We start from the raw sequence: 27,464 nt of genomic DNA, 5'->3' as shown, positions 1-27,464 counted from the left end.
CATTCATATTTTGCACTGGCCAAAATTAACTCACCACCACCACCTAAAGTAACTGTCATTTATTGACATGGTGTGATTGTCCAGATGATCAGTGTGATTATAGAATAGGGAAGTGCCTAAAATACTCAGAAAACAACATAATACTGTGATATTTGGTTGTCCTGGGCTCAGTACTGTGACATAAGCAAAACTAAGTGCTCTCACATCCCCCTCATTAACTCTCTCTCTCTCTCTCTCTCTCTCTCGCTCTCTCTCTCACACACACACACACACAGAGGTTTGCACAGCCTAACCTAAAAACCTAATCCTCCTCTCAGCCTTGATAGTTTAACTCCAAATTTAACCAGGAAGTCAGAAAATAAGTTCTGCCTCTTTGCACCAGTCTTTGGTCCCAATGAGGACCACAGTTCCTGATAAGGGACAGTTTAAGGTATTGATTGTGTGATAAGGTGTTTATAGAAGAGAGCGTTTCCAATAGGTAGTGTAGACAAATTTATATATATTTGCTTAAACTGTAGTTAAATTTATACACACATTCACTTAAAATAGAGTGTAGGACACACAAGGCAGTTGTAATAAAGATGTTTCTGTGGCAGTTCCCAAAGAGGTAGAAAATGTTCCAACACTGTATTTAGTTCATCAATGTACTTCTTTAGTGTTAGTAGCGGTATGATCAGGATCTCCTGCTCATGCATCCCAGGCAGAATCGATGACTTAGCTGCAAGTCACCTTATTTGACCTCATGAACATCTGGAAGTAGTAAAAGGTGTTTTACAGAGGGGTCCCACAAATCTCCAAAGCACCAGGATTAGTTGGTGCCATTGCGACTCTAGGAAGGAACTTATAAATACTGGAGACAACACAGATAGACATTCCAAGATATAAGACAACAGAAAAACACTTACTATCAGCAGTGAACCACAGACCAGACTGTTTAAGAGTGGACAGGTGAAAAGGTCACAACAGGGAATAGCGGGAGTGTAGCTCATGCTAGCATCACTCCCTCAAGCTAATTAAGTCAGAACAGGGTCCACAAGAATTTCTATGGTAGGATGAGGCCGTGAAAGATAAGAGCATGGCCGTAAATCGGAAAGAGGTTTTAATCTTCACAGCTGCAACAACAAGGCCACGATGGACCAGAAGGGACTGGCATGGGGTCAGACAGAAGATCCTGCAACAGACATGAAGATCAAAAATACACACTTGCACGCAGAAGCGATCACATAAGCACCTCCCCTGTAACACATAAAAACTGGAGAAGATAGTTAGATCGTTGGACTTCTTGCCCCAACGCCAGGGACGACGCATCTGCGTATGCTGACTCCAGCATAGGGGAAGACGATCTCCAGAGCTCTGTATTCTTTCCTGTTAATCTGAATAAATTCTTTTGAACCAACTGGAAGGTGTCCTCTCCAGATTTTGAACAGCACAATAAATACTCTGTGGGTCCTTCTGATTGATTAATGACGACTTGTTGAAAAATTCCTACAGTAGCAAAAAGCAAGTGCTTCCTCTCTCTCTCACACACTCACGAACAGACACAGTGTCGGTTAATAACAGGGTTCCTGTGAAAGTGGTCACACAGGTTGACCCTGTTACACTGCCCCCCCCCCCCACACACACACACACACACGTACGCATACACACGCGCACGCACAAACACGTTTTATTCATACTTTCCTTTTACCTACACACCTGAAACGTCCATATCCATCCATCAATTTTCAATACCGCTCGCGGGGGTGAGGGGCGGGGGCGTGAACATTGTACTATGATAACATGCGTTATTTTTTTCATCTCAACCATGGCACTATTGGACTCATTTTATGAGATTATCAAATAAAATTGTTAAGTCACAGTACCCACTTCAGTGTTGGCGTTTGTATGGGCGGGACTCATGTCGGCGGTGATTGGAGGAGCGTTGCTACTCTTCCTTCTCTGATTGGTCCACACACACTTAACACGTCTGCGTACCTCCATCCAATCACAACACGTGAAAGTTATGCCCCGGAAGCGGGACATTCTTGGCGAAGATGTCTGGAATTAGATAGCGCCGTCCGAGGAAATAGCTGTCACCATGGACAGTTTCTTGAGGAAAGAGGGGAGCAGACGACGACCACTGGTCCTTACAGTATTTCTGGGTTGGTGTTTCGTGTCTGTTCGTTGTTTCGACGTGCAGGAGAACGAGTACACGTTTGTTTTGCCAGCCGGAAGATCCGACTGTTTCTTTTTAACAGCAGTAAAAGATGGGTCGCTAGAGGTCGAATATCAGGTGTGGTTGTCATCATAATCTCTCCTTGTGTGTGCTAACAGTGACGAGTAATGTAGCATTGGTCTTTGGACAGTTTACAGCTGTCATGGTTACTCCTCAAACTATCTTTCACACTGCATGTTTTGATAAACGACAGTCAAACACAATTCTAAGCCATGGCAAATTCTAATGTTCCGATAGCCTGTTTCGGTGGAATTAACTTCACTAATGAGGGAACCCTTTAACAACTGTCAGCTGCTTAATAACCTAAAACAAGCCGACATTTTTTTGCACCCTTGCACTTAAAGAAGTTAGTTCCACAAAAAAATCCAATGTTGAAGGGGTGGTTCACCCAGGATTGAAAATACAGTCGTCATCCAAAATACTGTCATGCTGATGGAAGATTGGGTGGTTTTTTTTAGTCCCCAAAATACTGATAGAGTTTCATAGAAAAGGGTGTTGCAGTAATCTCCCAAACAATTGAAATCAATTGTAACTAACTTAAGAAATACAAAAAAGCACACATAATAAAACCATAAAATTCCTCAACTTCCACTGACTGCTTGTGTGACGTTACGCAAGTGTCCTGAACCTCGACATGCCAAGTTGTCAAGAAAAACGTCACTTGATGGCGTCTCTCCCTGCTCGCTGTAGCCTGAAGCTCCCAGCCATGGCAGTATGTTTTTAGTGAAGCTACAAACTTACCACCAGTAAACATGGCGTGATTCTTGGAGTTTCTTTTTTGGGGTGGGGACTATTCCTTTAAAACCACTGGCAGGTTATGTATCGAGTAAAATACTACAGCACTGAATTTGAATGTCGTTGTCAAAGCTCGCACAGGTCCTAGTGATGACCTGGTGAACAAGCTTGAATTATTTAAAGTTCAAAAGGAACTCTGGTCAGGAGCTCTGATCTCTACTAAATATTTGACTGTAGTTTAGTTTATATTATTCTTGATAATATACATTTGTCATGTAAAACTTGTGATTGTCCGTCACCAACTTCCAGAGCCAATAACTCTGCTTTAGAGTAGAAAAACAATCACAATTACTGTCATCGCTGCAAAAAACTGGCCCAACAACAAAATAAAACAAACACGGTAGAATCTGAAATATTCTGGCTGATTCAGGATAATTAGAATTGGGGTTTATGTTTCACCCTTCTCTCGTTCAAACTTTACAACCTGATACTTTAAAACAGCTATGTACAAATGTACATGTCTCATGATACTATGGCTCTACTAGTGATCAGTGAGTTTGTTCAGCAGGAGAAGCTCAGACTCACTAACATGCACCATCTTGGAAAGAAAATGTCATTTCACTTGAATGTCTCTTTTCATTCCTCCAGACATTCGGTTACTGGGATTATAATAAAACAAAAACATTGTGTGTGTGTGTGTGTGTGTGTGTGTGTGTGTGTGTGAGAGAATCCAGGTGATCAGAGGTGCTAGTATGGATGTAGACTTCTCCATCGTCTCTCCAGCTGGCATAAAGGTCGCCACTGGGCATCGAAGCTCTAAGGGACTACACGTGTTAGTGCTTTCTGAGTTTTTGCCTCAATCCTTGTCGCAATTTCATGTCACTACATGACACAGACCTGTTGAACCCGTCTTTTCACCCTTGACAGGGTGGATCCCTCAGAGGATGGAGACTATAAAGTTTGCTTTGACAACAGCTTCAGCCGCCTCTCAGAGAAGATGGTGTTCTTTGAGACTTATATCGATGGTCAAGGAGTAGAGGACTGGGTGGATTTAGATGAGCCTGAGGAGAGTTTACTGGAGTACAAGCTGGAGGACATCCGGGTGAGACGTCACATTCAAAGGGGGATATTCTCCTAGTTTAGTTAAATGTCTGAAAGTGAGCCGAATTTATTTACACTGAAGAACCTTAACCATTTGTTTCACTGGTGGCAGGATGGCCCTGAGTGAGGGCCAGGGGCCAAATTCTGCTTCAGCAGAAGCCTTAATGATAAATAGGCATATGCAAATAAAATGCACTTGAAGTATGTGGGATCCTCAATGATTCATTATTATTTCATCATTTGATCCGTTTGGCACAAGCGAGGTAAGGAAATAAAAATCAGCAGGCACTAGGGAGAGTTGTACACACATAAAAAGTTTGGGCACACCTGTCGGTTGTTTTCTCAAACTTGTTTAAAAATTAAAACATATAAATCTGTAAATACTGACCGGAGTGCATTCATCAGTCCAGTGTCTGCGTCTATTTGAGAAATGTTTGCTTAGGGTGAAGGTGCCCAGTTGTCACTTCAAGTCATTGAGCACTAAAATTAAATTACACATTCCAGGCAAACCCACTGTCACTGTCATCATGAGTCCGACTTCTCCAGACAGACAGAGGAAGTGGTGATGGATTAAACCGAAAACAAAATGTTTTTTAAAGGGAAATTCTATATTTAGAGCGATCACTTTGACCACCACCCACACAATGACTGCAACTATAGCATATGGAAAATTATGCTGTCACTGACGTTGTTAATAGCAGTCAAAGCTTCTCATTGTTCTTTCCTTTCGTTCTACTTTTTTTCAATTGGAGAACTTTTTTTTTCCACTACACCACAAACACCAGTAGTGTGACAAGATGCTAAGTGTGTTTTGGCTTTTTTTTTTTTTCTTTCTGTGGCGGAGAGATGAAAAATGGTCCAGGTTATTGAAGCAAACCTCTTCAGGAGCCACTGTTGTTGTTCTGAGCCAACAGTCTGGTCGCCACATGTAAACCGCGGCCGTATTACTATCATACCCAAACAAAAAGGAAAATACAACCCAGGTGGGAAAATACCAGTTTCCCATTGGCTTGTATTTTTCAATTCAAAGAGACACTTCCTGACCACCCTTGACTAGAACCACTATCAGAAATTACTTCTTGTCAGATTACACAAGCCGCCAAACCATTTTGATGGTCACATGATCCAGTATTACGGTTTGTTTTCTGACAAAATAATGAAATGGAAAAAGAAAGCCATGCTGCTCACCTGCTAATGGTACTCAAGAGCTCTGAAATCTTCTTAGACAAGCTGTCACTTTTGTATTTGAGCATATTCTCTCATCTTGTTCCTTCTTTTGAATCTTAATCAAATCCCTGAAACTTTTCTGCTGTTGTCTCCAGAGTTCCATGGAGTCTCTGCAACAACGTTTGCACCGCAGCCGGCAGATGCAGGCCATGTTGCGGGCGTATGAGTCACGGGACCGAAAGATCCAGGAGAACAACCTTTGGAGGGTCACTGTTTGGTCCTTAGCCGGTGTGCTGGTGATGGTGGGCGTGGCCTTTGCACAGGTGAAAACACGCGTACAATTACGGACTTACAAACTCAAGTAGGACGATGTAATGGTTGTGTGCTTCTGTCCGCAGGTCTTCACTGTCCGCAAAATGTTCGACAATAAGCGAAAGTTCCACTCGTAATGGAACACGAGGAAGGCAATCACCTGTTCATGCCACTCACCAGTTACGCCTCCTCTGAAACGCTGGCAATCAACTCCAGCAGGTTATCGGGACCACTGACTGTTTCCTGTACACCAGTCGGAGCAGCAGATGCGAACATTCCAGAAAGTTATCTGATGAGGAAGAGGAATCTTTGAGTTGCCTCAAATGTCACATTTTACCACAAAGCAACGGGGAAATACATTTTCAAAGGCACTTCCTTCGTGAAAAATCGTTATCTTAAAGCTGGTGTGTGTGTGTGTGTGTGTGTGTGTGTGTGGGTGGGTGGGGGGGGGGGGTGTTGCTGTAGTGTCTGCCAAAGGTTAATGGACAGTTATGCAACACACGTGTACCCACGGGGTTTCTTGGTTTGACAGTTTACAAATGATGTGCAATAGTTGTATTTGCTCTTCCTGACGGTGTAGGACTTTTGGAGATTTGTTTCCCTGGGTTACAAGTTTACTGATGATTAACTTTTTTTTTTTTTTGGAGCGGTTACTGATACATATTCTTATGTTTAATATGCCAGTAATATTCCTTCCTGTTGTTTCGACCCCTAAGAATGTAGCCTAATAAGGAGATCTATTGTACACGTGTGCTCTTCCGTTCTGACATTTGTGTGTGTTTAGATTCGGAAGCGTGCACGAACAGGTCATGATGGTTTTGCCTTCAAGATGATCAAAGCTGCTTCTTCTGGTTAAGGTTTGATGTGTTGACATTCCGTGCTACTTGGATGATAAGTTTTATTTCGTTTTTTTTTTTTTTTTCAAATAAGATGACACTTAACTGTATTTTCTATTTAATCATAAAAATGTAGTTTTCATGGGAATCATTGATTTTAATAAATGCTTTTAAAATACTGGAATTACATGATGCTGATGTGAGTTGAGTGAATAATAACTGACTTATTTTTACTTTGAACCGAGCCTGACACACACGCACACACACGCACACACACGCACACACACACACACACGTGGGATTTTGCTGATGTGGCTCGCCCTAATGGTTGACCTTTACAAAACACTTCTAATAGCATTGACAGTGACAGCCCTGGCATTTTTTTCCTGCCGCTGGCATCTACAATTAAGTCCTACATAATTCATCAGCTGTAGCATGTAATTTAAATGCTGAACAGCCACTGCGTACATTGTTGTAATTGAAAAATCTTACCAAAGTAAGTGAATTGTGTCTTTTTGACTTCATCAGGCAATGAGAAGTAAAAAGTAATCGAGAGCAACTCAAATGTTAGACTTTAATGTGTAAAGAGCAAACAAAATGATTTAATCCTACTCATCATGAAGGACTGAATGAATGACAGCTGCTTGACGTTAGTAATTTAAAATGAGGAACCATAAAATCAGACCTGTGGAGAAGTTTTAAGAGAAAACAACGTAAACTGATTGCATCTGAGGTATAGCGTTTATTATAATTAATAACTTTTAATACAGGAGTTATTTTGCACACAATACAAGAAAATCCAGCCATAATCTTTTGACGCTATTCCTAATCTGATGTAATCTTATAAAAACACACCATGAATCTATGTCAGTGATCATGAATCATTGAAAAACATTATAAAAAGTTTCAGGAAAGAGAAACTCCTGAAGCTCTGATGCCAGCAAGTGGAGCAGACTCCTCCAGCTCCGGGCTGGCTGAGCCGCCAGGTAAGAGCCAGCTGAGCTTCCTCACCAGTGGTAAGTACGAGAGGGGATTTGAGGAGGTCGCCTGCGTAGAGAACCACGATGACATAATCAGACGATTGAATTTCAGTGTTGGAGTTTCAACAGCTGACAGACACAACGGTGAAGCCCAAAGATCTCAAATGCATACCTTTACTCTGTCCTGCTCAGCTCTACGAGACGACCTCAAAAGAAACTTGCACCACTATCTTTGCTGTGTGTTGCCAGTGGCAACTGTAGTTACCATGGTAACTTGCAGCTCCATCCTAGCCATGCTACACCCAGGCGAGTGAAATGTTCCTGTTCTGCTCAGCTGTCTCCGTTTGACTTTAAAGCAAATGGAGTGGTCAGGATGTGAGCCCAGCGTCGTCCGACTGGACTGACCACAAATCACTGACAGGCAGCGTCTGTGTGTGTGTGTGTGTGTGTGTGCGCGCGCGTGCATGTGTTCACTATCTGTGCACGAACACGGTGGATGACAAGACAGATGCGACAAGTGATAAAACACAAAAAAGAGGCTTGGTGGTACATGACAGTTTGAGCAAAAAAAGATATCTAACAAGAAAACCACACCTTCTGTTTCTATTTGTTTATTCAATCCATCATTTGAAGACAGGCCCTGCTCCTCACACCTTCTTTCATTATGGCTTTTTAAGGAGATAAAGTAACATAAGTAAATATAACCTAGTTTTTGCTGCACGGATGACCGGTGGCGGGATATAACTGTCAGAGGTCACTCTTCCTTCACTATTATATAATGAGTAATCAGTAATACATCACCGTATTAGAGACAGTCTCTAATTGGTACAGAAAAGACAAACTACACTGTACTTCATTAAAACTCGAGATAAAAAGTATCTCTCCAAAAATGTTGAAGTTAATTTATTTTGATCAGCTGATTGAAGGATATTTTTGAAGGAGGAAATGACTTCGCCCAAAGTGCTGTTGGCTTACTGAGGTGCTTAGTGTGTAAGATTTCTCACACAAATTAGCAATTCAACTCACAAAAAATTACTTCTAAAAGTGTTTTGCTAACATTACCAAAGGTTATCAATCATACATGACTTAAGACTCTTTTCATCTCAAATGAACAAAAATTCAAAATGACTTGATGGCTGATAACCTTCAAGCCCGTAAACACATCAAATTTATCCCTTTTTAAATTCTGAATGCAATAAATTTGTTATAAAAAACAAAACAAATCTAACTACACATTCAGTAAAAATTACATACATAATGTTTCTGACATGCACAGACTGAAACAGCATCAGATAACCAAACACTGGGAGACTGGTTGAAGTTAAAGGAGAAAAATGGAGATATAAAAGTGTAAACAAAAAGGAACGTTTGTGTTTGTGCTTGTGTGTGTTTCTAGTCAAGCAGGGAGGGCTCTGAAGGACGTATGACAGTGGGTCGGTTGGGAGCAGCCGGGGGTCTTCTGCTGCAGGAAGGGGGGGGGGGGGGGGGTTGATGGGGAAGAGAGGGGGGAGAAGACACATGCAAGGCAAAATATCATCAGAGACATGCACCATGATTCCCAAAACACCAAAAGCCTGAACATCAAACCCTTCACCAGCACCTCCCACTTTCCCATCAATGCTCCACTAACACCAAAGCCATGAGGAAAACCCTTTTTTTTTTACCTAGGGATTCCTGGTGGCAGCGCAGGAGGCACACGCGCTGGTCTGGAAGGGATGAGAGGGGCGTTACCAGAGTTCGGATCGCCTGCATATGCCGTTTGAGCCTGCGGGGGGCCGGGCCGAGAAGGCACGGGTGGTGCAGCGAAGGCAGGTGAAGGGTTGGCAGAGGGTGGAGGACCAGATGTGGGCCCCCTCGCTGTTGGGGGTCGGCTGGGAGCAGCCGCTGTTGCCGAGGCAGGGCGGGACCCACTGCCACAGAGGGACAGAAACTACATTTTAGAACTGAAAATAAAGCTTAGCCTTAGCTCACTGCTCCAGCTGCAGTTTACGTCTGTTTTCCATTCAACATACAGAAAGAGCCACCTTTACGATTACAGAACAACTTAACATTAGTAACAACATAACCCGAGTAAGGATCTGAATAATCCAACTGAACCCATCTTAGATCGATGATGGCATCAACTGTTTTGCAAAATATTCCAACAATATTTCTGGATGAAGCCAAAATGACTATGACTGGTGCAGCGTCTGTTAAAAACATGTCTGTTTGAAACAGAGTTGCTTCTACTGAATTTGAAGCTCACAAACATATTCTGAGTTTACAGTGGATGCATCGGAGTGTTCACGAACGCTGCAGCTAGCGAGGACTACAGATGGAAAATTAGCTTTCTGCTAAATCTGGGGCATTTCAGGCAAATGGTTAATGTGCAAGTGTATTTCTAAATGAAAGAAACTAAACTAAGCAAGCTAACAGATGAGAATAAACAGCTGGGAGGACTGCGACCAATGATGGCGACAACAACTTCACATCAGTCAAGCAAACAGCTGGATGTGGAGGACAGCTGGACTGTGAACATAGCGCTTCCTTTATTTGCGTCTGTCTGGATAGCAAGCTAATACAGTGTAGCACAATCAACGCGTCTAAAATGTGGGTCACCTGGGGTCCTTGGCTATCCAGCCATCGTCTACTGGTGGAGGCACTGGGGTAGAAATGGTGGTGGTGCTGATGTCTCCGATGATGACCAGGGCTTCTTTAAGAGCATGGTACATCCTGAGCATCTCATCCCTCCTCTGGGCCTGCTCAGCAGACTCCTCCATCAGGCTGCCCTGGTCCCCAGCTGAGTACAGGTAGGCCAGGAGCTCTGAGTGGATGAAGTCCTTCGCCTGGAGGTGAGAGGAAACGCGATTCACACAATGTTTTTTCCAAATGCTTGCTATGTAGGAGATGTGTTCATTTAGAATGAGCAGACTAACAAATATTTACATGAACTATTTAAAGGGCCTGTTATTCTCATCTCCAACTTCACATTTTGATTCTGTAACTCTACAAGAGAAATTTTGCACGACTCGCGTACAAAATGAAACTACAGTTGTCTTGTGTCCTTAACCGACGGTGAGTGCTTTATTTGAGCATTTTAGGGGAATTTGGATGTTTACTTTACTACATTTCAAAGAAAATATTGTGTTTTTTTACAACACTACATTTATCTGAAGTGCTACCACTTTGAAGAAACAGATTTTTAATGGAAAACATGACGAAATCTGACGAAGACGATGCAAATTTGAAGGGTACCACCATCGACAGGTCAAAGTCAGAGAAGCGCAACTGAAAAACACCCCACTTAAAACTGATCTTTAGAGGTCCTATTAAAGAAAACTCCCAAGAATATCAATACACAATCATTAACAAAAGTTGTGTACGTTTAATTCTAATAAGTACCCCGAGTATCAAATACTTCTGCTTCGGAATAATAACATTTTTGAGAGGTAACTTTCATCTGACTATTTTTTAACGGGTATTTAAACTTACTCAAGTGAGTCAACCGTTTGGAACAGAAGTAGAGGACCAGATGCGTGATGAAGTGACGCGCAAACAGCAGCTTAGCCAGGCAGCAGGAAGCACAAACCGGGCTTTATTTTTATTTTAGGCTAAATGCATTAAACCTGCAGCTGATGACAACCACCGTGAAACTAATTTTTGGCAGCTGAATGGAATCATGGAGCCATCGACCCACTTTACCCACCCAGCATTCAACAGAACTCTTAATAAATTAATAAATACACAAGACCCTTTGGGGTCAATGATACACAAACTCCATCCTGCATTAAATTTCTACAAGCAGGCAAGTAAATACAGTGTCAAGATATGAAGTGATGCTGAGAGTCCTGCTTCTACTGTTTCTTGAAGTTCCTCAAAGTCACACATCTGACAAGCTGCTATTTAAGAGTTGTGACATTTTAATGTAATTACGTTTCAAATAATAACTTCAGTGTAACTGAAAACTTTATTTACCGATCTGCAAACAAAACATTGACAAAATAGCAACTATTTCATTCTCTTTCAGTCTTTCAGACCTCTTGGTTTTCATTGTAGTTTTCCTTGTTATTGTACTGTAACTTTATCATCCAGTGCTAAGACGAAAGGAAATATCCTTCCCCTCTCTACTGAGCATTCTATAAAAAAGAATGGCGATGAATTCTGCCAGCACCTTGATTTCTAAAGCTACTGAGCCAGTTTGCAAACCGTTTCTGTATCTGACGGCTGTAGAGCAACATTTGGAGAACCGTTTTCTGTCTAGAGTCCAATATTTAACATTTCCACTCACTCCAGAGTAACACGTCTCGCTCTTTTGTTGCTAAATGTTTTTGCACATTTCCACGCACAAACTTATCATGTGCAACGCTGCAGGAGTTACACACCAGGTTGATAATACAACAAGTAGTACGGTGAAGAATACTGCGTGCCGCTTCATCTTACAGTAGTGCACAATGATCAGAAGGGTGAGCAGAACAATGGTCAGTTGATAACTGCCTCTCTGATCACCACTATTAGCAACATCACACACCGGTACACGTGCATGAGGACACCTACACTGTTGATCATCAGGTGCATGATGGTCTTGGGCATGAGGTCTCTGATGGACTTGTTGACGATGCTGATGTAGGAGTCCACGAGGTTACGGATGGTCTCCACCTGCCGCTCCAGCTGAGGGTCCATGGACACGGTGTCGCTAGGAATCATCGCGTCTTCATTTTCAGGCTGGAGAAAAGCAGGATAGAGAAATGGAAGCGGTCATGGGAGAGGGAGCCACCAACAAGATCTACACATTCTGTGCAACCACACAGAAAAATATGATTTGAGGGCAAAAAGATCAGAATGAAAACCTCAAAAATATTTTTCAGGCCATTTGTGATGAAAAATGTCTCGAGATGTGAATCCAGAAATTTTACATGTAAACCAAAACATTTTCGTCTCCGAATTGAGCCGAGCTGCTCCGATTGAGACAAGCCAACAAGAACGTGTTTCACAACTGACTTCTAGTTTTACGATCATAAAATTCAGGGATTGCAAACCTACTGCGTTTGATGGTGCAATAAAGATGCAGAAACCACTCAACAGACCCAAATTAATGCAGAGTACACTTGCTGTTAAGCGTCTGTGCATTTCCAGGTTGTCTGTCAGTCTCAGTCATTATCATGAGACACTTAATACTGTCTCAGTTTCAGGAATTGTCCATTTTTCTTCAGTCAGTCACTGGAAAAGCACGTCGCTGGTTAACTTGTTTTGGAAACTTCCACCAGCTTTAAGAGGACATACTGCCACCTACTGTTCTGGAGATGGACATACTTTATTCTTGGACAATAATGACACTCCAGATGTATGACCTAGCCCAGCTTGCAGAGATTTAATGCATGTGAATATACAGATGGTATTTAAACAGCTCAGTCGTTTGTAGAGTCAATAATGAATGAACTTTTGAGCTCTGTGTAGGATTTAAGACAGATAAAGGGTTTTAAAATAAAGGGTTTAACCATTACATGTGGCGACAGAACCCTGGCAAAATGAATCTGTCAAAGTGTTTTTTGCATCTTCAAATAAGCTGAACAACTTTGTATATTAGCCGTTTGAAACTGTCAAAACCTGGTCTTTCTCTGGGTAAACACCCGCTCTGAGGAACGAGGCCTTCCAGCTGTCAACATCCTCCTGAGTGTCACACGCCAGTTCAATCTGACGCAGGTCTTTATACACGTTCCTGTAAAACAGGTGTGCACACAAGAGCACAAGTGTTAGAATATCAGACCGGAGTAGATGGATGTCATAAAACAGTTTCAGAAGTCAACAACACCTCTGCTCTGTGTTGAAGATGGCAAAGACGTGTTTGCTGGACATGAAGCCCTTCTCCACGTCCCTCAGCTTCAGGTTGTCGAGAGGCAGCATGTACTTCTTCTCCTTCTCCTGATGGATCACACACACGCGCACACACACACAGAAAACATGCATACACACAAACACAGGTTGAGTCGCGATGACTTTACTCCTGTCTGATGCTGATTCCATTTTCAGAAGGATGTTAAACTACTCACATTAACAGTCGAAGAAAAAGAAGAAAAACATGGCTGCATCAAATACAGTCTGCTGCTTGAAATTAACAACAACCTGAGAATGTGTCAAAGCTCAGTAATTAAATGCTCCCTCCATCCACCCACCAACATCTACCTACTGTTTAATCATGAGGATTGAAGAAACAAGAAACAACTGCGGGTGGCGATGCACTGATGTGTCCAGCGCCTGTTAAAAACATTACAGCTGTTTTCACGAGATTTAACTTAGCATAACCTGCAGGAACCCAACCAGGGCAGACTTGAGCTCAAATATCAGCTCAAATTTGACCGTACTGTGGCTTTCGAGAGGTCCTGCAGTCAGCAGAGCAGTTCACCGTCAGTGTAGACACTAGATGGACCAATCCTGAAGCAGCGGCAGCCAATAACACTGTGACACTCGACAGCTCTTACCTCCTCGTCTTTGTACCAGGAGAGAGACTCTGCGGTCAGGACGAACCAGTAGTCCTTCGATCCTCCCTTCATGATGCTGATGTTGATCGTCAACCAGCCTCTGCGGATCACCTGCACATGAGAGTCAAACACAAAAGAAGAGGCTGATTTACTGGAAGCAAGTATTCCATAAAACACAACTAAACATCCACACTTTTAACTGAAAACAAACAAACAAACAAACAAAAGCAGAGTCTAAGAAAGGAATCATGATATGTCACCTTCTTTGCAGCCTCCTCTCTGTCAGACTGATGGACAAGATGGAGGGGACAGGCACAAAGGGAGGATGGGCTAACTTAGGCAACACTGTACGGCAACACTGCAGTGTATTTGTTAGTGTTTAATAAAAAAAATAGGTAGTGTCCTGATTGCATAAGAATTTTAAGTTTTGGGAACATCACAAGTTGAGGAATTATTCTAACAATTCAATAGGAACCAGAATTTGTTATTAAATTACCTCAACTTAGAATCCAACAACTAAAATTCTAAACTGATCGGGCCAATAACTTCGCCAGGCTACAACATTTCTTTTGTTTTACAGTGTGGCTGAATGTTTTATAGAGCTGACTCGTCAGACAGGCTCGCTCTTATCTTTGTTTTATTCTTCCTCAAAGCCTTGAAAAGCTGTGTTTGTGTCTGAGTTCATGACAGCTTCATCACAGACAACTGGAAAGAAAAAAATGCAGCCTTTTCACCGGCTACCATACTGGAATAGTTCTCATTACACATCCATGATCGTTCTCTTTCACTTCCCTCCTCTTCTTTCTCAAACAGCACATTTATGAAAAAAGTCTGAGTAACAGCTGCCCCCCCCACACCCCCTCCACCCAGCCAAAGAGGAAGTGGACCAAAGGAGGGGGGTGGGGTGGGGGGACCATAACAAGGAGAAAAAATATAGAAGAGGGGAAAAACAACACAAGGGGTGCAGAAAAGATTGTATATATGTGAAGCAACGAAACGCAAAAATGACAGGACAGATGGGCTGTGACAGAAAAAAGGAAGAAAAAAGGAAGGAGGAAGCGTCTGCTGTGACGCTCCAGTGGCGTGATGACTCTGCCTACAGGGCAGAGGGTGTCAGTGGTGTACCTGATTCGGCATGACTCTCTTCTTGGTGGCATTAGCAGCCGTCCTCTGCTGGGCGCTACGGGAGAGAGTGAGCCAGAGTGAGAATAAAACAATGGTATTACTTTTGTCAAACTTTGTATGTGGGTTGGAGCAGCAAAGGCTGACCTACAGAGGGCGCCACCCTCACTGATAAGTGTTCTTTAGTGGAGTACTTTAGAAAATTATTAATTGTTGGTTAATGAGCGACACTTATTAATCAATCTGCTACACAGAACCACCCTTTTTTTTGCAGGACTTGTGATATAATTGTTCAATGCACCTGCAACTTCATGATTCTAAACACGTTTTGACTTTTTTGAAACTCTAAAAATGAAGATACAACTCAACCTGCTGATATTAGCTTCAATAAATATGAAGTATTTTTGTGTCTCTATTGTACAATAAAGAGGTGTGTGTCAAAACCTTTATTTGAGAGCAATTTATTGATAATGCAAATGTTGTAAGACAAATAATCCAACAGTTTTGCCTGCTGTTGAAGTGAGTTTCTTGTGGGCAGGACGAAAGGCCTCAAACAACAGGGACAAATCAAATAAGCAAAACAAAAAAGGGAACTACTCCCCTGGAAATGTATGTTTTGTTTCAAATCTATTTAGGGTGATGCAAATTTGCAATATTGGGGGTTTGTCTAACATTCAAGTCGTAGAATCCTTCACACAACAGACAATCCACATCATTTGGATGTGACCATGGAAACGAATTAAAGATATTTTCAGTATTTCATGTGTAAAATGTGTTAAGTTTTGCATTCTTGTCTGGCTCGTTACATGACAGTGTCCTGCTGCGAATGTCAGTAATTTCATCAGTGGAAAAGTTGCGTGATAATTTGGACACACACGGCTAATTTAAAGTACATTCATCATTAGAACAGAGGCAGCATTCAGAAGAGTTATGAAATTATAATAACAAGCTTGGCTCTAATTCCTCTCGTCACAGGAAGTTTTCTTATCATTGCCTTGACAGGATCTTGTGATGTTAGTTCTTAAGCAACTTGCCCATTTTACCAGCCAGATTCAATTTCCACTTGTAATTTTGCCAGAGCCACTCCATGCTAGCGGGTTTTATGGCCAGGAAAGAGGGGGGAAAAAGAGAGGAGGGTTTGGTTTTTTTCAATGTGCACTTTTGAAAAAGTTGGAATGTTGAGAATGAATTCGAAATCAGGAAAGTTTTTCTTTCGTCGTGCACTTTGGGAACAAAGTCGAAAAGTCAACGAAGGTGAAGTGCTGATAGGTTCACTGACAGTGGGAAAGTCAACTACAGCAGATATCAGTGGTTGAGTGGTTTTAGCGTTGCATTCAGGTAGGAGGGAGACAGACTCACATCCCTTTATAGATGTATAGATTTGTTGGAGTTTGCTCCAGCTACTAACTCTTAAAAGTAAAATACAATAAAACATTTTCTCTTTCTTAATATTATTTCTTCAGAAGTCTTAGCACCAGCTTGTATGATTCTGAGGAGTCTTTGAACGGGCATCATAACCAAAGCCCCGCCCAACATTAGAGGATAGTAGGACATTCTGTCAGCTGCATTTCTTTCAAACCCAAACAAACACGCATCAAACCCAACTTCAAAATTTAACATTTTTTTATATGGACCAAGTAAGTTACCTCTTTGGGAATTTTGGGGGGATTTCCAAATATTTGTACTATTTACAGGAGTATGAAATACAAACGATGTGTGTTCTCTATTACTTGGCAATTTATTTCAACCATCAATGGAAATTTTAGCGAAAGAAATTCTGAGAAAAAAAAATGTTAATCCAATCACTACTTTTCATTTTAAGTGCAAAACAATAACTTCATTAGTGAAAGCTGTTTTTCTATTTTGATTCACGGTTAAACCAATCAAATTAATTCAGCTGGCTTGAAATTTACCTTTGTTACACATAAAAATGAAACCGAGAGAGAGGTGGGGAAAACACCCTCCGGCCACAATAAACAGAATCAGCTGATTTTGGACTGGACTTTTTCTGCAACCGTAACGTTCTTCAGAGTAGGTGGTTTCGTCTGCACACTGAACGGCCTGATGTCAAGAATAGACTGTGAGGAGACTTTTCCTCTGATTCTAGTGAACCTCATTAGTCAACAAGTGTGTGTCTCACTTGGCAAATCCAATGAAGTCCTCGTGGTTGGTGTTGATGTAGGAGAGTTCGATGTCAATCAGCAGCAGCACCTGACAGGAAAGTGAAACAGCGCAATAAAAACTTAGAGGAGAGCGCATAGTCTGCGCTGCAAGCAACTAAGCTCTATACACACATAAGCACGCGCGCACACATACACACACACACACACACACACAGGTTGGCATAGCTATCCTTATTAGGACATCCCATTGACGTCCATTAATGTAGATATCCTAATCCAAGCCCTGATCCTGATCCTAACCCCAACCTCAACCGAACTTCAATTAAAACCTCAACTCTAGCTTTGACAAAAAAATTAATAAATTATGTCGTGCTGCGTTAGGACCGGTCTTTGGTCCCAATGAGGACCAGAGGATTAGGGTTTATATCAGAAAAAGTCTCAAAAAGGTAACAAAAACTAAGTACACACACACACACACACACACACACGCACACACGCACGCACGCACACGCACACCTGATCTTTGGTCTTGCTGTCTCTCTCTCTGATGTAGGTGGTAACGATTCTCTCCGTTTCTTCTCTCAGGCGAGGGTACGATCCCAGCTGAAGACACGTGCAGAACACACACACACACACACACACACACACACACACACACACACAGGCTGCTGCAGGCACCATGATTACTGGCATTATTATGCAGAATTTACTTAATTAAGCAACTACACCAAACCACTGACAGTAAATGTGCAGTATAGACACAAATAAGAGGCAGGACCATTTAGAACAAGGAGGCATGCACCTAGGAGTTCCTGTCAGCTTGAGATATTTGTTATCAAATGAAGTTTGTTAAGAACAGTTGGTTAAAAACCAATGTGATTTGATCTCAAGCTGATGGAGAATCTCAACAGGTCCGGGAGAAATTAGGACAGGGAATTCCAGACAGAGATGACAACAAGGGAAGGGTCAGGTGAGTGGCTAGTTATTTAAGGGTGTCAAATATGGAGGGAAAACACCTCAAAATCTTCCTTAACAAGACCGATGAAGAAACAGCCATGATCTTATTTCTAAGAAGCCAAATATCATAGTGAGAGAGAGGGGATCTGATTTTATAAGTGAGGGATGGTGAGGAGTTGTTAAATCACAAATCTCAATGCTGATGGGGTTAAGCAGGCCGGTCCGGGTCCAGGCTCAGATTGGTCATTAAGGAGGGAATCACAGGATGAGGAGGGTTGCAGGGGTGCTGAGTGAAGCCTTCAAGCAGCGGTGACGAGTGATGATTAAAAACACAAGTTAGTTTATTTCTCTTTCACTGCCCTTTGTCACTTCTTATCTATGTTTGCCCTTTCCTCTCTCTGTGGTTCCCGTTTACCTTTTCAGTGCACTTCCTGATCAGGGCGACAAGCTCGGTGACGACGAGGTCAACACATTTCAGACAGGGGTCTTTCAGCTTAATGACCTGCTTTTTCACTATTGCCTCAAACGCCAAGTCTGGAGTGAACAGGCCTGTCCTGTGGTGAGGCATCATGGGAATTGGAGGTTTAATGCCAGGTGAAAGGGGCAGGGATGTAGCATCGGTCATTGTGTGGGGAAAAAAGGGAATGATGGCGGAAAAATGAAAGCACAGGTTGGATGGAATAGTTGGCAAGAAATAAAGTTTCAAGAGAGAAAAGAGGGATGAGGTTTGAAGGAAATGACAAAGAAAAAAAAACAGGGTTTTAGTTTATTGTTTCAAGTTCAGGCTCAAACAAGCTGCAGGTTTCCACAAGTTCATGAGAAACTTCAGCTTTTATGTGCCAGCGGTGGAAGTTCTTAATGAAAGCAGACTATCAATATTTTTATAGCAATTTACCAAATGCAGATGTGTTACTTGTGCAGCTTCATTTGGATTTGTAGAGCTTTCATTTCCTTTTTGTGGTGATCCAGATGCAACTTTACTGTTTTGATTTACTCTCACTGGTCTCAGGGGTTCATTTTCAGTTTCAGGAGAAAAGTCTCTGAAGACCTATGGTAATCTCCATCGTCTGCACCAAACCATAAACACGTAGTGGAGTCTATGGCAGCTACAGAGCCTAGAGATACTGACAACACTTGGACTGCTCCCCTTCCTTTAACACAGTCTCCTCCTAAACCACCTAGACATAACTGGTGCTAGTTGGCTTGGAAGATGATCAAACTTGACAATCTAGAGGAAGTAAAAGTCATAAGACGGTTTCCGTAGGTGAACCTGCTGAAGGATCATGACTGGTTTTGTCCCTCCCTCACCTGCTCCAACTATTTCCACAAATATATCCAGCAGGATATAGCTTGTTATCATCAGAGCTTCTAATTCTACCCCAGCCCCAGACAGCCAGGGACACCTCAAGGCTCTGTGCTTGGCCCAATCCTTTTCATGATCTATATGCTTCCCCTTGACCAGATTACCCTTCACCAGGGTCTGAGCTTTCACTCATAGCATGACAACACGCAGCTATTGTATACCTCACCAAACAATCTGCTATGTCTCCCCCTTTGACACCTCTGTCAACTGCCAAAATCAAATACAACTCTGGATCAAATCCATTCAGGCTCAACACCAACAAGACATGGTTATGTCTCCTACAGCGATGCTTCATGAAGTTAGAGATCAGCCTCCTGATGTCAACGGCTGCTCCATCTCTCCAGCCCCCCGGGGAAGCAATTTGGGTGGCATTCTGAACTCTGCACTCTGTTTTCTTTTCTATGTCAAGCCAATAACAACACAGGTTCAGTATACTTAGAACTCCACCAAGCCCTGGCACACCATCAGCCCCACACTGTCCACTGGCTCCCTGTCAAATCCCCTATCGCACTCAAAATCCACCTCCTTAATATTATTATCATTGTTATCATTGTTGTTGTTTTTGATTTTATATACACCGAAATTATTTTCCACCACTGCACATTGTTGAGTGTCAGATTTTCAAAGCAAGCCTGCAGCTTGTTGTGTAAAGAACCTGCCCAGGAACATGTAAGGGCCCGACCACGCAGCCTCCCAGAGACACCACTCCAGTGCACTGTAGTGCAGCCAGGACATTCAGGTTTATTCACTGACAGTTAGACAAGTCAACATCAAAGCATGACTGTAAAGATAAAACACTGCCTTTAAATGCATCCACTTAATTTTTCAATCCAAGATGCCAAAAAGAAGTAAAAAACGAGCGAACATAATAGGGTCTTCACCTGAAGTACCTTCAGGCTCAGGCCCTAAAAACACGACTACATAATCCAAAGCAGCTGCTTCATCAAAAAGGTCCGTGGCAGCGCTACAGTTGCCCAGCCTTGGTGGTGTGTGTGTGGGTGTGGCAGCTGGGCAGGAGACCATGCAGTGATACCTTATTGGTGCACTGTCTGACTGTGTTGATGAGCTCCTGGATGACCAGGTCGATGCATTTCAGACACGGCTCTTTCAGCTTAATGATCTGCTTTTTCACTATGGCCTCAAACGCCAAGTCAGGGGTGAACAGGCCTGTCCTGAAGGACATACATACGAGACAGACGTGGAGACATGGAGGGGGAGAAACAACAAACACATACACACACAGGGAGGAGTGTAAGACAGGCACACTGACACACTGACATTGATGAAGACCAGCAGGGTGAAGGACAAGCCAGAGAGACTCAATAAACTCTGGTCAAAGCAGCGAAAGAGGCACTTGATGGAGAGAGGAAACAAAGCAGACATGGACACTGCAGGTCTTTATGAGGGGACACAAACGACCAGTGAACATGAACGTATGGTGTAAGAGCAGTATGTTTGCAGGCTGTGTCAACTTGCCTGACTCCATGGATGTTCTTGATGGCGTAACTGATCTCTTTCCTCAGCTCCTTCTCATCAAATTCCATCTAAGAAAAGAGGAGCACAGACGTTTCTTGTGCTACGCGAAACAAATAAACCCTCTCTGATTTATAATTTGTAAAATCTATCAAAAATTGAAGTATATCTCAAGCCTCTACTATTGTGAATCTATTTATATCATCCTTAATGTCTATCAACTTTAATGATGTATGACATCCATGGCCTTTCTTCCCTGATTAAATTATACTCAACAATGCAATTGCTCTCTAATAAGAATATTCTATACATCATCCCACAGTGGATGTTGCACTTGGATTTGTTGCCACGGTGATAGTGTGAATCAGTTTGGCTTCTTGTGGCCGTCGAAGAGGATCAGGATCAGCGATCAGAGAAAAAAAAATGAAAGGAGGAAGATTTTGACATTTTGACTTTTTCTCTACATGCAAAAGAGAAAAAAATCCCTTTTCCTCTATTTTTTTCTCATCCCAAATACTCTTCTGTAGATTTAAGATATTTATAAATTTCCATAACCTATATTTTATATGTCCTGTTCTAATTGATGTCTGGAGTTATAAATAGCGAATGTCAAATTTAATATCTTAACGAAACCAAAAAGTGTATCACTGGTCACCTTCACCAGCTCAAAGGGAAAACGCTCATGAAAGATGCGGTTGATCTTTGCTCCACCAGACAAGTTGGAAGTGTCCACCTGATCCCCGGACCCCTCGATGCACTTCTCAAAGTCCACGCCAAACTGCTGCACCATCCTGTAGATCATGCATAACATAGTAAAACATCATAAAATCAGTTTGTTACACTATTGTATCTGAATTAGAATATACTGACTGAAGCAAGGCCTTGGTTTTCCGTGCAGGGTCATCAGGGCGGAAGTTTTTGTACTCTTCCACTTCTTTCTCCAGTGACAGCAGCTGGCTTTGCAGCTTACTGCGTAACCCTGGCAAGGTGTCACGGATGTGGTTGGTCAGTTGCTGTGAAGAAACACCAAAATGTATATTACACAATTCATGTTTCAATTCAATATTTAAGTTTGGGACAACAAAATTAAACCTGAAAGGCGTGCATCTTACATTGATGTGTGCCACCTGTGCATGTGTGTGTGTGTATAAAATCAGGTGTGTGTTGGACCTGATTGAGCATCTTCTGCAGGTGTGGCGTGCCCATGCGCTCTGCAATGTGTCTGTATGCAGGATGGGACAGGAAAAACTTCCTCTCAGCAGCTAAAGCAGCACGAATGTCTTTCTTCCCATCGATGTCCTTTTGACTGCGGTTCACCACCCCGATGTAACCTGACGAAAAGATGACAGTCATTTATGCCGAACCAGGAGAATCTTCTTGACCCTTGACCCTAATCTGAGGGTGTTTCACTTGATGAGGAGGAGAAAGTTGACCTGTTAATGTGGTGTCTGCTTCCGTCTGTGGTCATTTGGCGACGAACAATAAACTGATGACAGATCGCTTAATTTCAGTTATTTTGTCTCTGCTGCATAAAACTGAGCAATAATGAAAATAATTACAGATTGTAAATTGATCACCTGATCCGGATGTAAATATGTACCGTAATGGTTTTATTTTCAATCAAATGTGCAAAAGTATAAAATCAACATATCAGTTTTTGTGTGTGTGCGTGTGTGTGTGTGTGTGGTGTGTGGTCTCACCCCTGCGGAGAGGCAGTAGCTTGTTTTCCAGGATGTCGCGTGCATCCGTCCCCTCATCCATCAAATCCAGCTTGGTGATCACACCTATTGTCCGCAGGCCTGAAGACAAAATTCAGTGCTAAAAATGGTGTTCAAGTAGTGGTGGAGGAAGAAGACCATCCTTCACTAAGTAAAAGTACTAATACTTCTCTATTGAAGGTAAAACTCCTGTTTAGAAATGCAAAAAGTAAAATTGGCTTCAGGACACTTCTGTATGCAGAAGTTCTCAGAATGAATGGAACGAAACATGACGAACTGTAATAACTGCAATTATTATGACAGTCTGACCAGCAGATGCACACATGCCAACATTCAAGTAAGGAAAAAACAAAGGAGTAAACCAAAACGAACATAATGTCACCAGTAAAACCGCATCATGTATGTTAAGTAAGTTTTCCCCCAAAAGTTTAGCAAATTAACTTCAGGCTTAAGAAGTCTGATTCTGTCACAAGCTTCCCAAATGAAATGGTTAGTAATTTCCTCTGGATGTGACTGATTATTTCTGCAGAGACAATTCCTACTAATCACATCTTTATTCATCTTATTCAATACATCTACAGTGGCTGCCAGGAAGTCTTTTAATAATGTAGCTGTTAATTATATTGTGGCGAGAAGGAGAGAAGATGATTAACGTCTCCAAGGCTCAGGAAAAGTCATTAGCTTCATCATAAATGAGAACAGAGGAGGTCACATTATCAAGAGAAAAGGTCTCGTGCAGAATAACGTGATTCTGAAAGTAGAGAGAAAGTAACGAAACTCCTGGTACCCTGAGGATCCACCTCCTTGGCGATCTTGAGGGCGTCAGAGTTGGCCAGGTCAGTGTTGGCGGGCGTGACGGCCAGAACCAGACAACTCTCCTTCGTGATGAACTGCAGCAGCATGTCTCTGATCTGGTGCTCGATGTCCTGAGGCTGGTCTCCCACAGCCACCTTTGTCATCCCCGGCAGGTCAATCAGGGTCAGGTTCAGCACTGAGAGATGCAGACACAGGAGAGGACAGACAGAGGAGGCACAAGTTGAAAACTTGCAGCAAGAAGACATGAGAGGCTGTGTGTGAGTGTTTATGTGTGTGTGCGTCACCATTAGGGGAGTAGACCCGGAGGTTAATGGGTATAGGGGAGATGCCCTTGTTGGATCCAGTGAGCCGGTCGGTCTCTGCTTCAATCTCCATGCGGACCTCATCAAAATCCACAAATTTGCGGCCCTTACAGTGCAGGAACTCTGCATATTCTAAATGAGGAAAAAAAATAACACAGGGACTTTAAAATAATGAAATACTAAATAAACTCCATAAAATATGTTGGTATAGGTTAGTGACATTAGTCGATGTCTAGTGTTCGTCTGCTGTTCAGGTGCTGCAACGTACCAGCGTTACTGTTGACCAGCTGCAGGATGAGAGGACGACGGGTGACGATGCCTGATCCTCTTGGCAAGAAATCCCTGAGGCAGAGACAGAGATGAAGTTAAAACACAAACACACTCATGCATGCACTCACTCACTCACCCACACACACACACGCACGCACGTACATACACACATCAGGTAAATGCTGACCAGAATCACAACACCTTGAACAAAAATAAAAGTTCAAGCTGTAAATGACCACCCGTCTCATCATATACACGTGGAAGCTTCTACTTTAGTGAGTGTACTGCTGATGCAAGGATCAACTTACAACCTAATACATTATTAAGAGTGCAAAGTGAGAAACGTGTCTCCCTGGTACTGCTTCTCACTACATTCAAGTTCATCCAAATGGAAATTCCTGTTCAATAGAATTCTGATCATTTCCAGGTCACTGGCAACACATCCCTGCAGGCCAGGAGAATATCGTCTGTCTCTATGTCAACGTGTTGGCCTGTACAGCGGCACAGCCTGAGTTAAGGTGAATTGTAAGGTGCATGCACTCACACACACACACACACACACACACACACACACACACACACACACACACACACACACACACACACACAATGCCTGTTATCCATTGCTGACAGAGCATACAGGAAGTTACACAACAATGATTCCCATCCTCCGTCCTCAGTTCTTCCTGTGGCTTGTGAAAGCACAACATGAACACGACGCATGAATTCTAGAAAACGCTCAACATTTCAGCTCATCATTTCCTCGACAGAAAGCCAGTGAAGAACACCCAAAATTTGCTGAAGCTACTCAAGTGACTCGTTACTCGTTGGTGTATGTGTCTTTATGTGTGTTTTACTTCTCTGTAGACAATAGGACAGCCACACTGTGAGTTCTTCACATGTTTTTTTGTAATACTTAAATCTCAACTACTGCTGAAACAATTCAGAACAGATCCTAAACTGATCTTAATTCCTGATTTAGTATTTTTTGCCAATATCTTACATGCTGCTGCATGCTCTGCCTAAAGGACCAGTAAAGTTCGATCAAATCTAATCTAATCTAGACTTTTAAGCATTTGAAAAAGTAACATTTTTGTTTAGGTTCAAAGATATTTGGAAAAGCCCATCAATCATTTATCAAAATAAAATGTGTAAATATGCTGATATTGCTGATGCACTGATATGATCATGATTCTTGGTAACATGCCATCAAATGATATCCTCCAGATGCAAGGGGACGTACTCTTTGATACACAGCCAGCAAAGTTGTATCTACTTTTTTTTTATAAAAATCAAATGCGAAAGTCACAATTCCGACTAAAATCGCTGAATCCTGATGCAATCACAGTTTCCCCCAGCTTTTTGTAAGTTAACTGACCGATAACTCAAAGAAAAATAGAAAAAATAAACTGTAACGCAGTTAAATCTGGCTCTGGAAACCCTTCATACTTCAAGTCTTCTGTTTCCACCTCGGTTGCGGGACGCTCACCACACTGCTTCACCACTCAAGGCTGTCTCGTTCGTCGGAGGCCTTGAGAGATCTCCATTGTTTTATAAACAAAGAAATGTTTCGAGTGGAATTTTGAAAAATGACTTCATAATAATTCATACATTTTATCTGATCCGTCCCATCTTGTGACCTCATGAACCCCCGGGTCTGAACAAACACGATGAAATAGAAAGGGCACGGTCGCTGCAGTATTTAGCGACTTCAGTCCACTGGATCACTCTAACAAACCAGTTGTGCACCGATGGCACACTAACGAACAAACGTGAAAACAGCTAAGATAGCCTTTGTGGGGATCTGGTACCCGGTGTGTCATCTACACATGACAGTGCAGCTGGTGACATCACTGATGACCCCTGCACAAACACATCAATGCCCCTACTGTCTCCCTCGGCCACTGCTTGGGACTTGGAGACAAAAGGCAACGGGGAAAAAAAGGAGACGTGGTTGTCTAATGCAGATTCTCTGTCTGTTGAGGATCAGATGAAATCATCCTCAAGTCTTATTTGGTCCCTTTTTCTGAACACTTTCACCCGAATAATAAAATCTCATGGTGCCGCGGCGGCGGTGGAACACCATCAACCGTCTGGTTTATTTGTCATCAGGGAAAATTGAGACTGCTCATTGAAATTCCTTAAACCTCATTCATCAACCTCACAACGACACTCAGCAGTACCGGCATGCTGAGAGCTTACATTTCTCCCCAGAGGACTTCATCAAACCTCCAAGCTACTCTGACCTCACCCTTGAAAGTCAAACATTAACCTAGATAGCCTAGATAATGTCAGCTCTATTAAATATGTCTTCACACACTTGGACACACAGACTCAAGGAGCAATAGTCTTAGTAAATGTTTGACAGATGAGCGTGAAGCAGTCAGGCGATACAACAGCTTCCATAACTGAATTTTAACTCTTCAACATACGGATTTATAGAGCTATTCACTCTGGTTTCTGTCTCTTCAAATACAGCTGTTCGCCTGCGTCAAATGCGTAATTATTGATCGTGAATAGCTCAGCTCCAAAATGGAAAAAATCCGTTGGGCACTGGGAAGCACCCGACTCACGGAGCGCGTAACCGACTGCCTAGTTGGCGACTTTTACGCAACAGCTCTACTTAGATTGCACTCAAAGGACTGGAACAAACGAAAATCATAGAGTAGACATTCAGATCCACATCCAGTGGGTCGGATTAACCCAAGGCTACATAGAAACAGTACAACCTCCCGACGAAATTCTCCAACACGGAACTCTTCCCTGCGCTCTGCCCGCCGACGACCGCTATCTGCGGCAGGTCGAGGTTGCAGCTCTGGCCGATGGAGCTGAAGGCGTCCTGGAGCTTGTTGATAAGGGGAATGAGATCTTCCATCCCCCGGTTTCCCATGCCGGATCTTCGGTTAGCCCAGTGGGCTCTATCGTGCTCACTGCACGGTCAAATTAGAGCCAGTGGGTCGCTCTTCCAGCGAAAACTAAAGTTCCCAGTTGGCACCGCAGCCTGACGAGATCTCTGCGAGTTTATTTCATTAACAACGAACAAGTCAGAGTTGAGTCAAGCTTGCGCACAACGGTGAAAATCCCGGAGAGGCCAGTAAGTGGATTATTTCATGATAAAAGTGACCACATTACAGTGAAAACTTCTGTCATCATCCGGTCAGGCGACACCCTGCCTCCGCCGGAGACTAAAGCTCCGCCCCCATCGTCCATTTCCTCAGTGATTGGTCAGCTGGAGTGTCTGTCAATACGCTACAATACAGTAGTTTTAGCACATTTGAGAAGCTAACAGTCTCTTGTTTGCATTTATAAAATGCTTAAAAGTTTAAATCCCTGGAACAACAGACTGTGATAATGACCCAAATCCTGGTTTCAGCTCTGGTTCCTGGAAACATGTCCCTGCAGTTGATGAGATCATGTCCATGAATGAATGATTGAAGGAGCCATTTTGCCATTTTGATCTGCCCAAACTTTTCTCTCAGCTTGTTAAATTATGACACATTGGGTAATTTACAAATAAGT

The 27,464-nt window shown here is 42.6% G+C and overlaps 2 protein-coding genes across 6 annotated transcripts; one reads left to right on the top strand and one right to left on the bottom strand.

Annotated features, from left to right (window-relative positions):
* The first annotated feature begins 1,997 nt into the window (after positions 1-1,997).
* tmed1b (transmembrane p24 trafficking protein 1b) lies at positions 1,998-6,550 on the top strand. The gene is made up of 5 exons (XM_086210996.1): positions 1,998-2,272; positions 3,685-3,782; positions 3,878-4,052; positions 5,374-5,541; positions 5,617-6,550. The coding sequence occupies exons 1-5, from the start codon at positions 2,078-2,080 to the stop codon at positions 5,665-5,667; spliced, it is 687 nt and encodes a 228-aa protein (XP_086067122.1). The 5' UTR covers positions 1,998-2,077; the 3' UTR covers positions 5,668-6,550.
* A 538-nt stretch (positions 6,551-7,088) lies between these two features.
* Positions 7,089-27,105, bottom strand: dnm2b (dynamin 2b). 5 transcript variants are annotated; one of them, XM_086210991.1, is made up of 20 exons: positions 26,675-27,105; positions 23,944-24,017; positions 23,658-23,807; positions 23,345-23,548; positions 22,540-22,638; positions 22,010-22,170; positions 21,710-21,852; positions 21,495-21,630; positions 20,843-20,910; positions 20,400-20,538; positions 17,563-17,649; positions 17,064-17,134; positions 14,927-14,981; positions 13,802-13,912; positions 13,135-13,244; positions 12,930-13,041; positions 11,880-12,047; positions 9,945-10,171; positions 9,011-9,256; positions 7,089-8,808 (listed from the first exon to the last, which is right to left on the bottom strand). In XM_086210991.1, the coding sequence occupies exons 1-20, from the start codon at positions 26,833-26,835 to the stop codon at positions 8,739-8,741; spliced, it is 2,592 nt and encodes an 863-aa protein (XP_086067117.1). In that variant the 5' UTR covers positions 26,836-27,105; the 3' UTR covers positions 7,089-8,738. The 5 variants fall into 5 exon arrangements, with proteins under 5 accessions (XP_086067117.1, XP_086067119.1, XP_086067121.1 ...); XM_086210993.1 differs by having other exon boundaries at positions 7,089-8,805; XM_086210995.1 differs by having other exon boundaries at positions 7,089-7,413.
* Positions 27,106-27,464: the final 359 nt, after the last annotated feature.

This window comes from Aulostomus chinensis, chromosome 8, assembly GCF_037954235.1.
Source record: "Aulostomus chinensis isolate RoL2024-O1b breed Wild chromosome 8, RoL_Achi_v1.0, whole genome shotgun sequence".
NCBI classification, from domain to species: Eukaryota; Metazoa; Chordata; class Actinopteri; order Syngnathiformes; family Aulostomidae; genus Aulostomus; species Aulostomus chinensis.
Note: the sequence above shows the minus strand (reverse complement) of the source record. Positions and strands in the feature narration are given on the sequence as shown.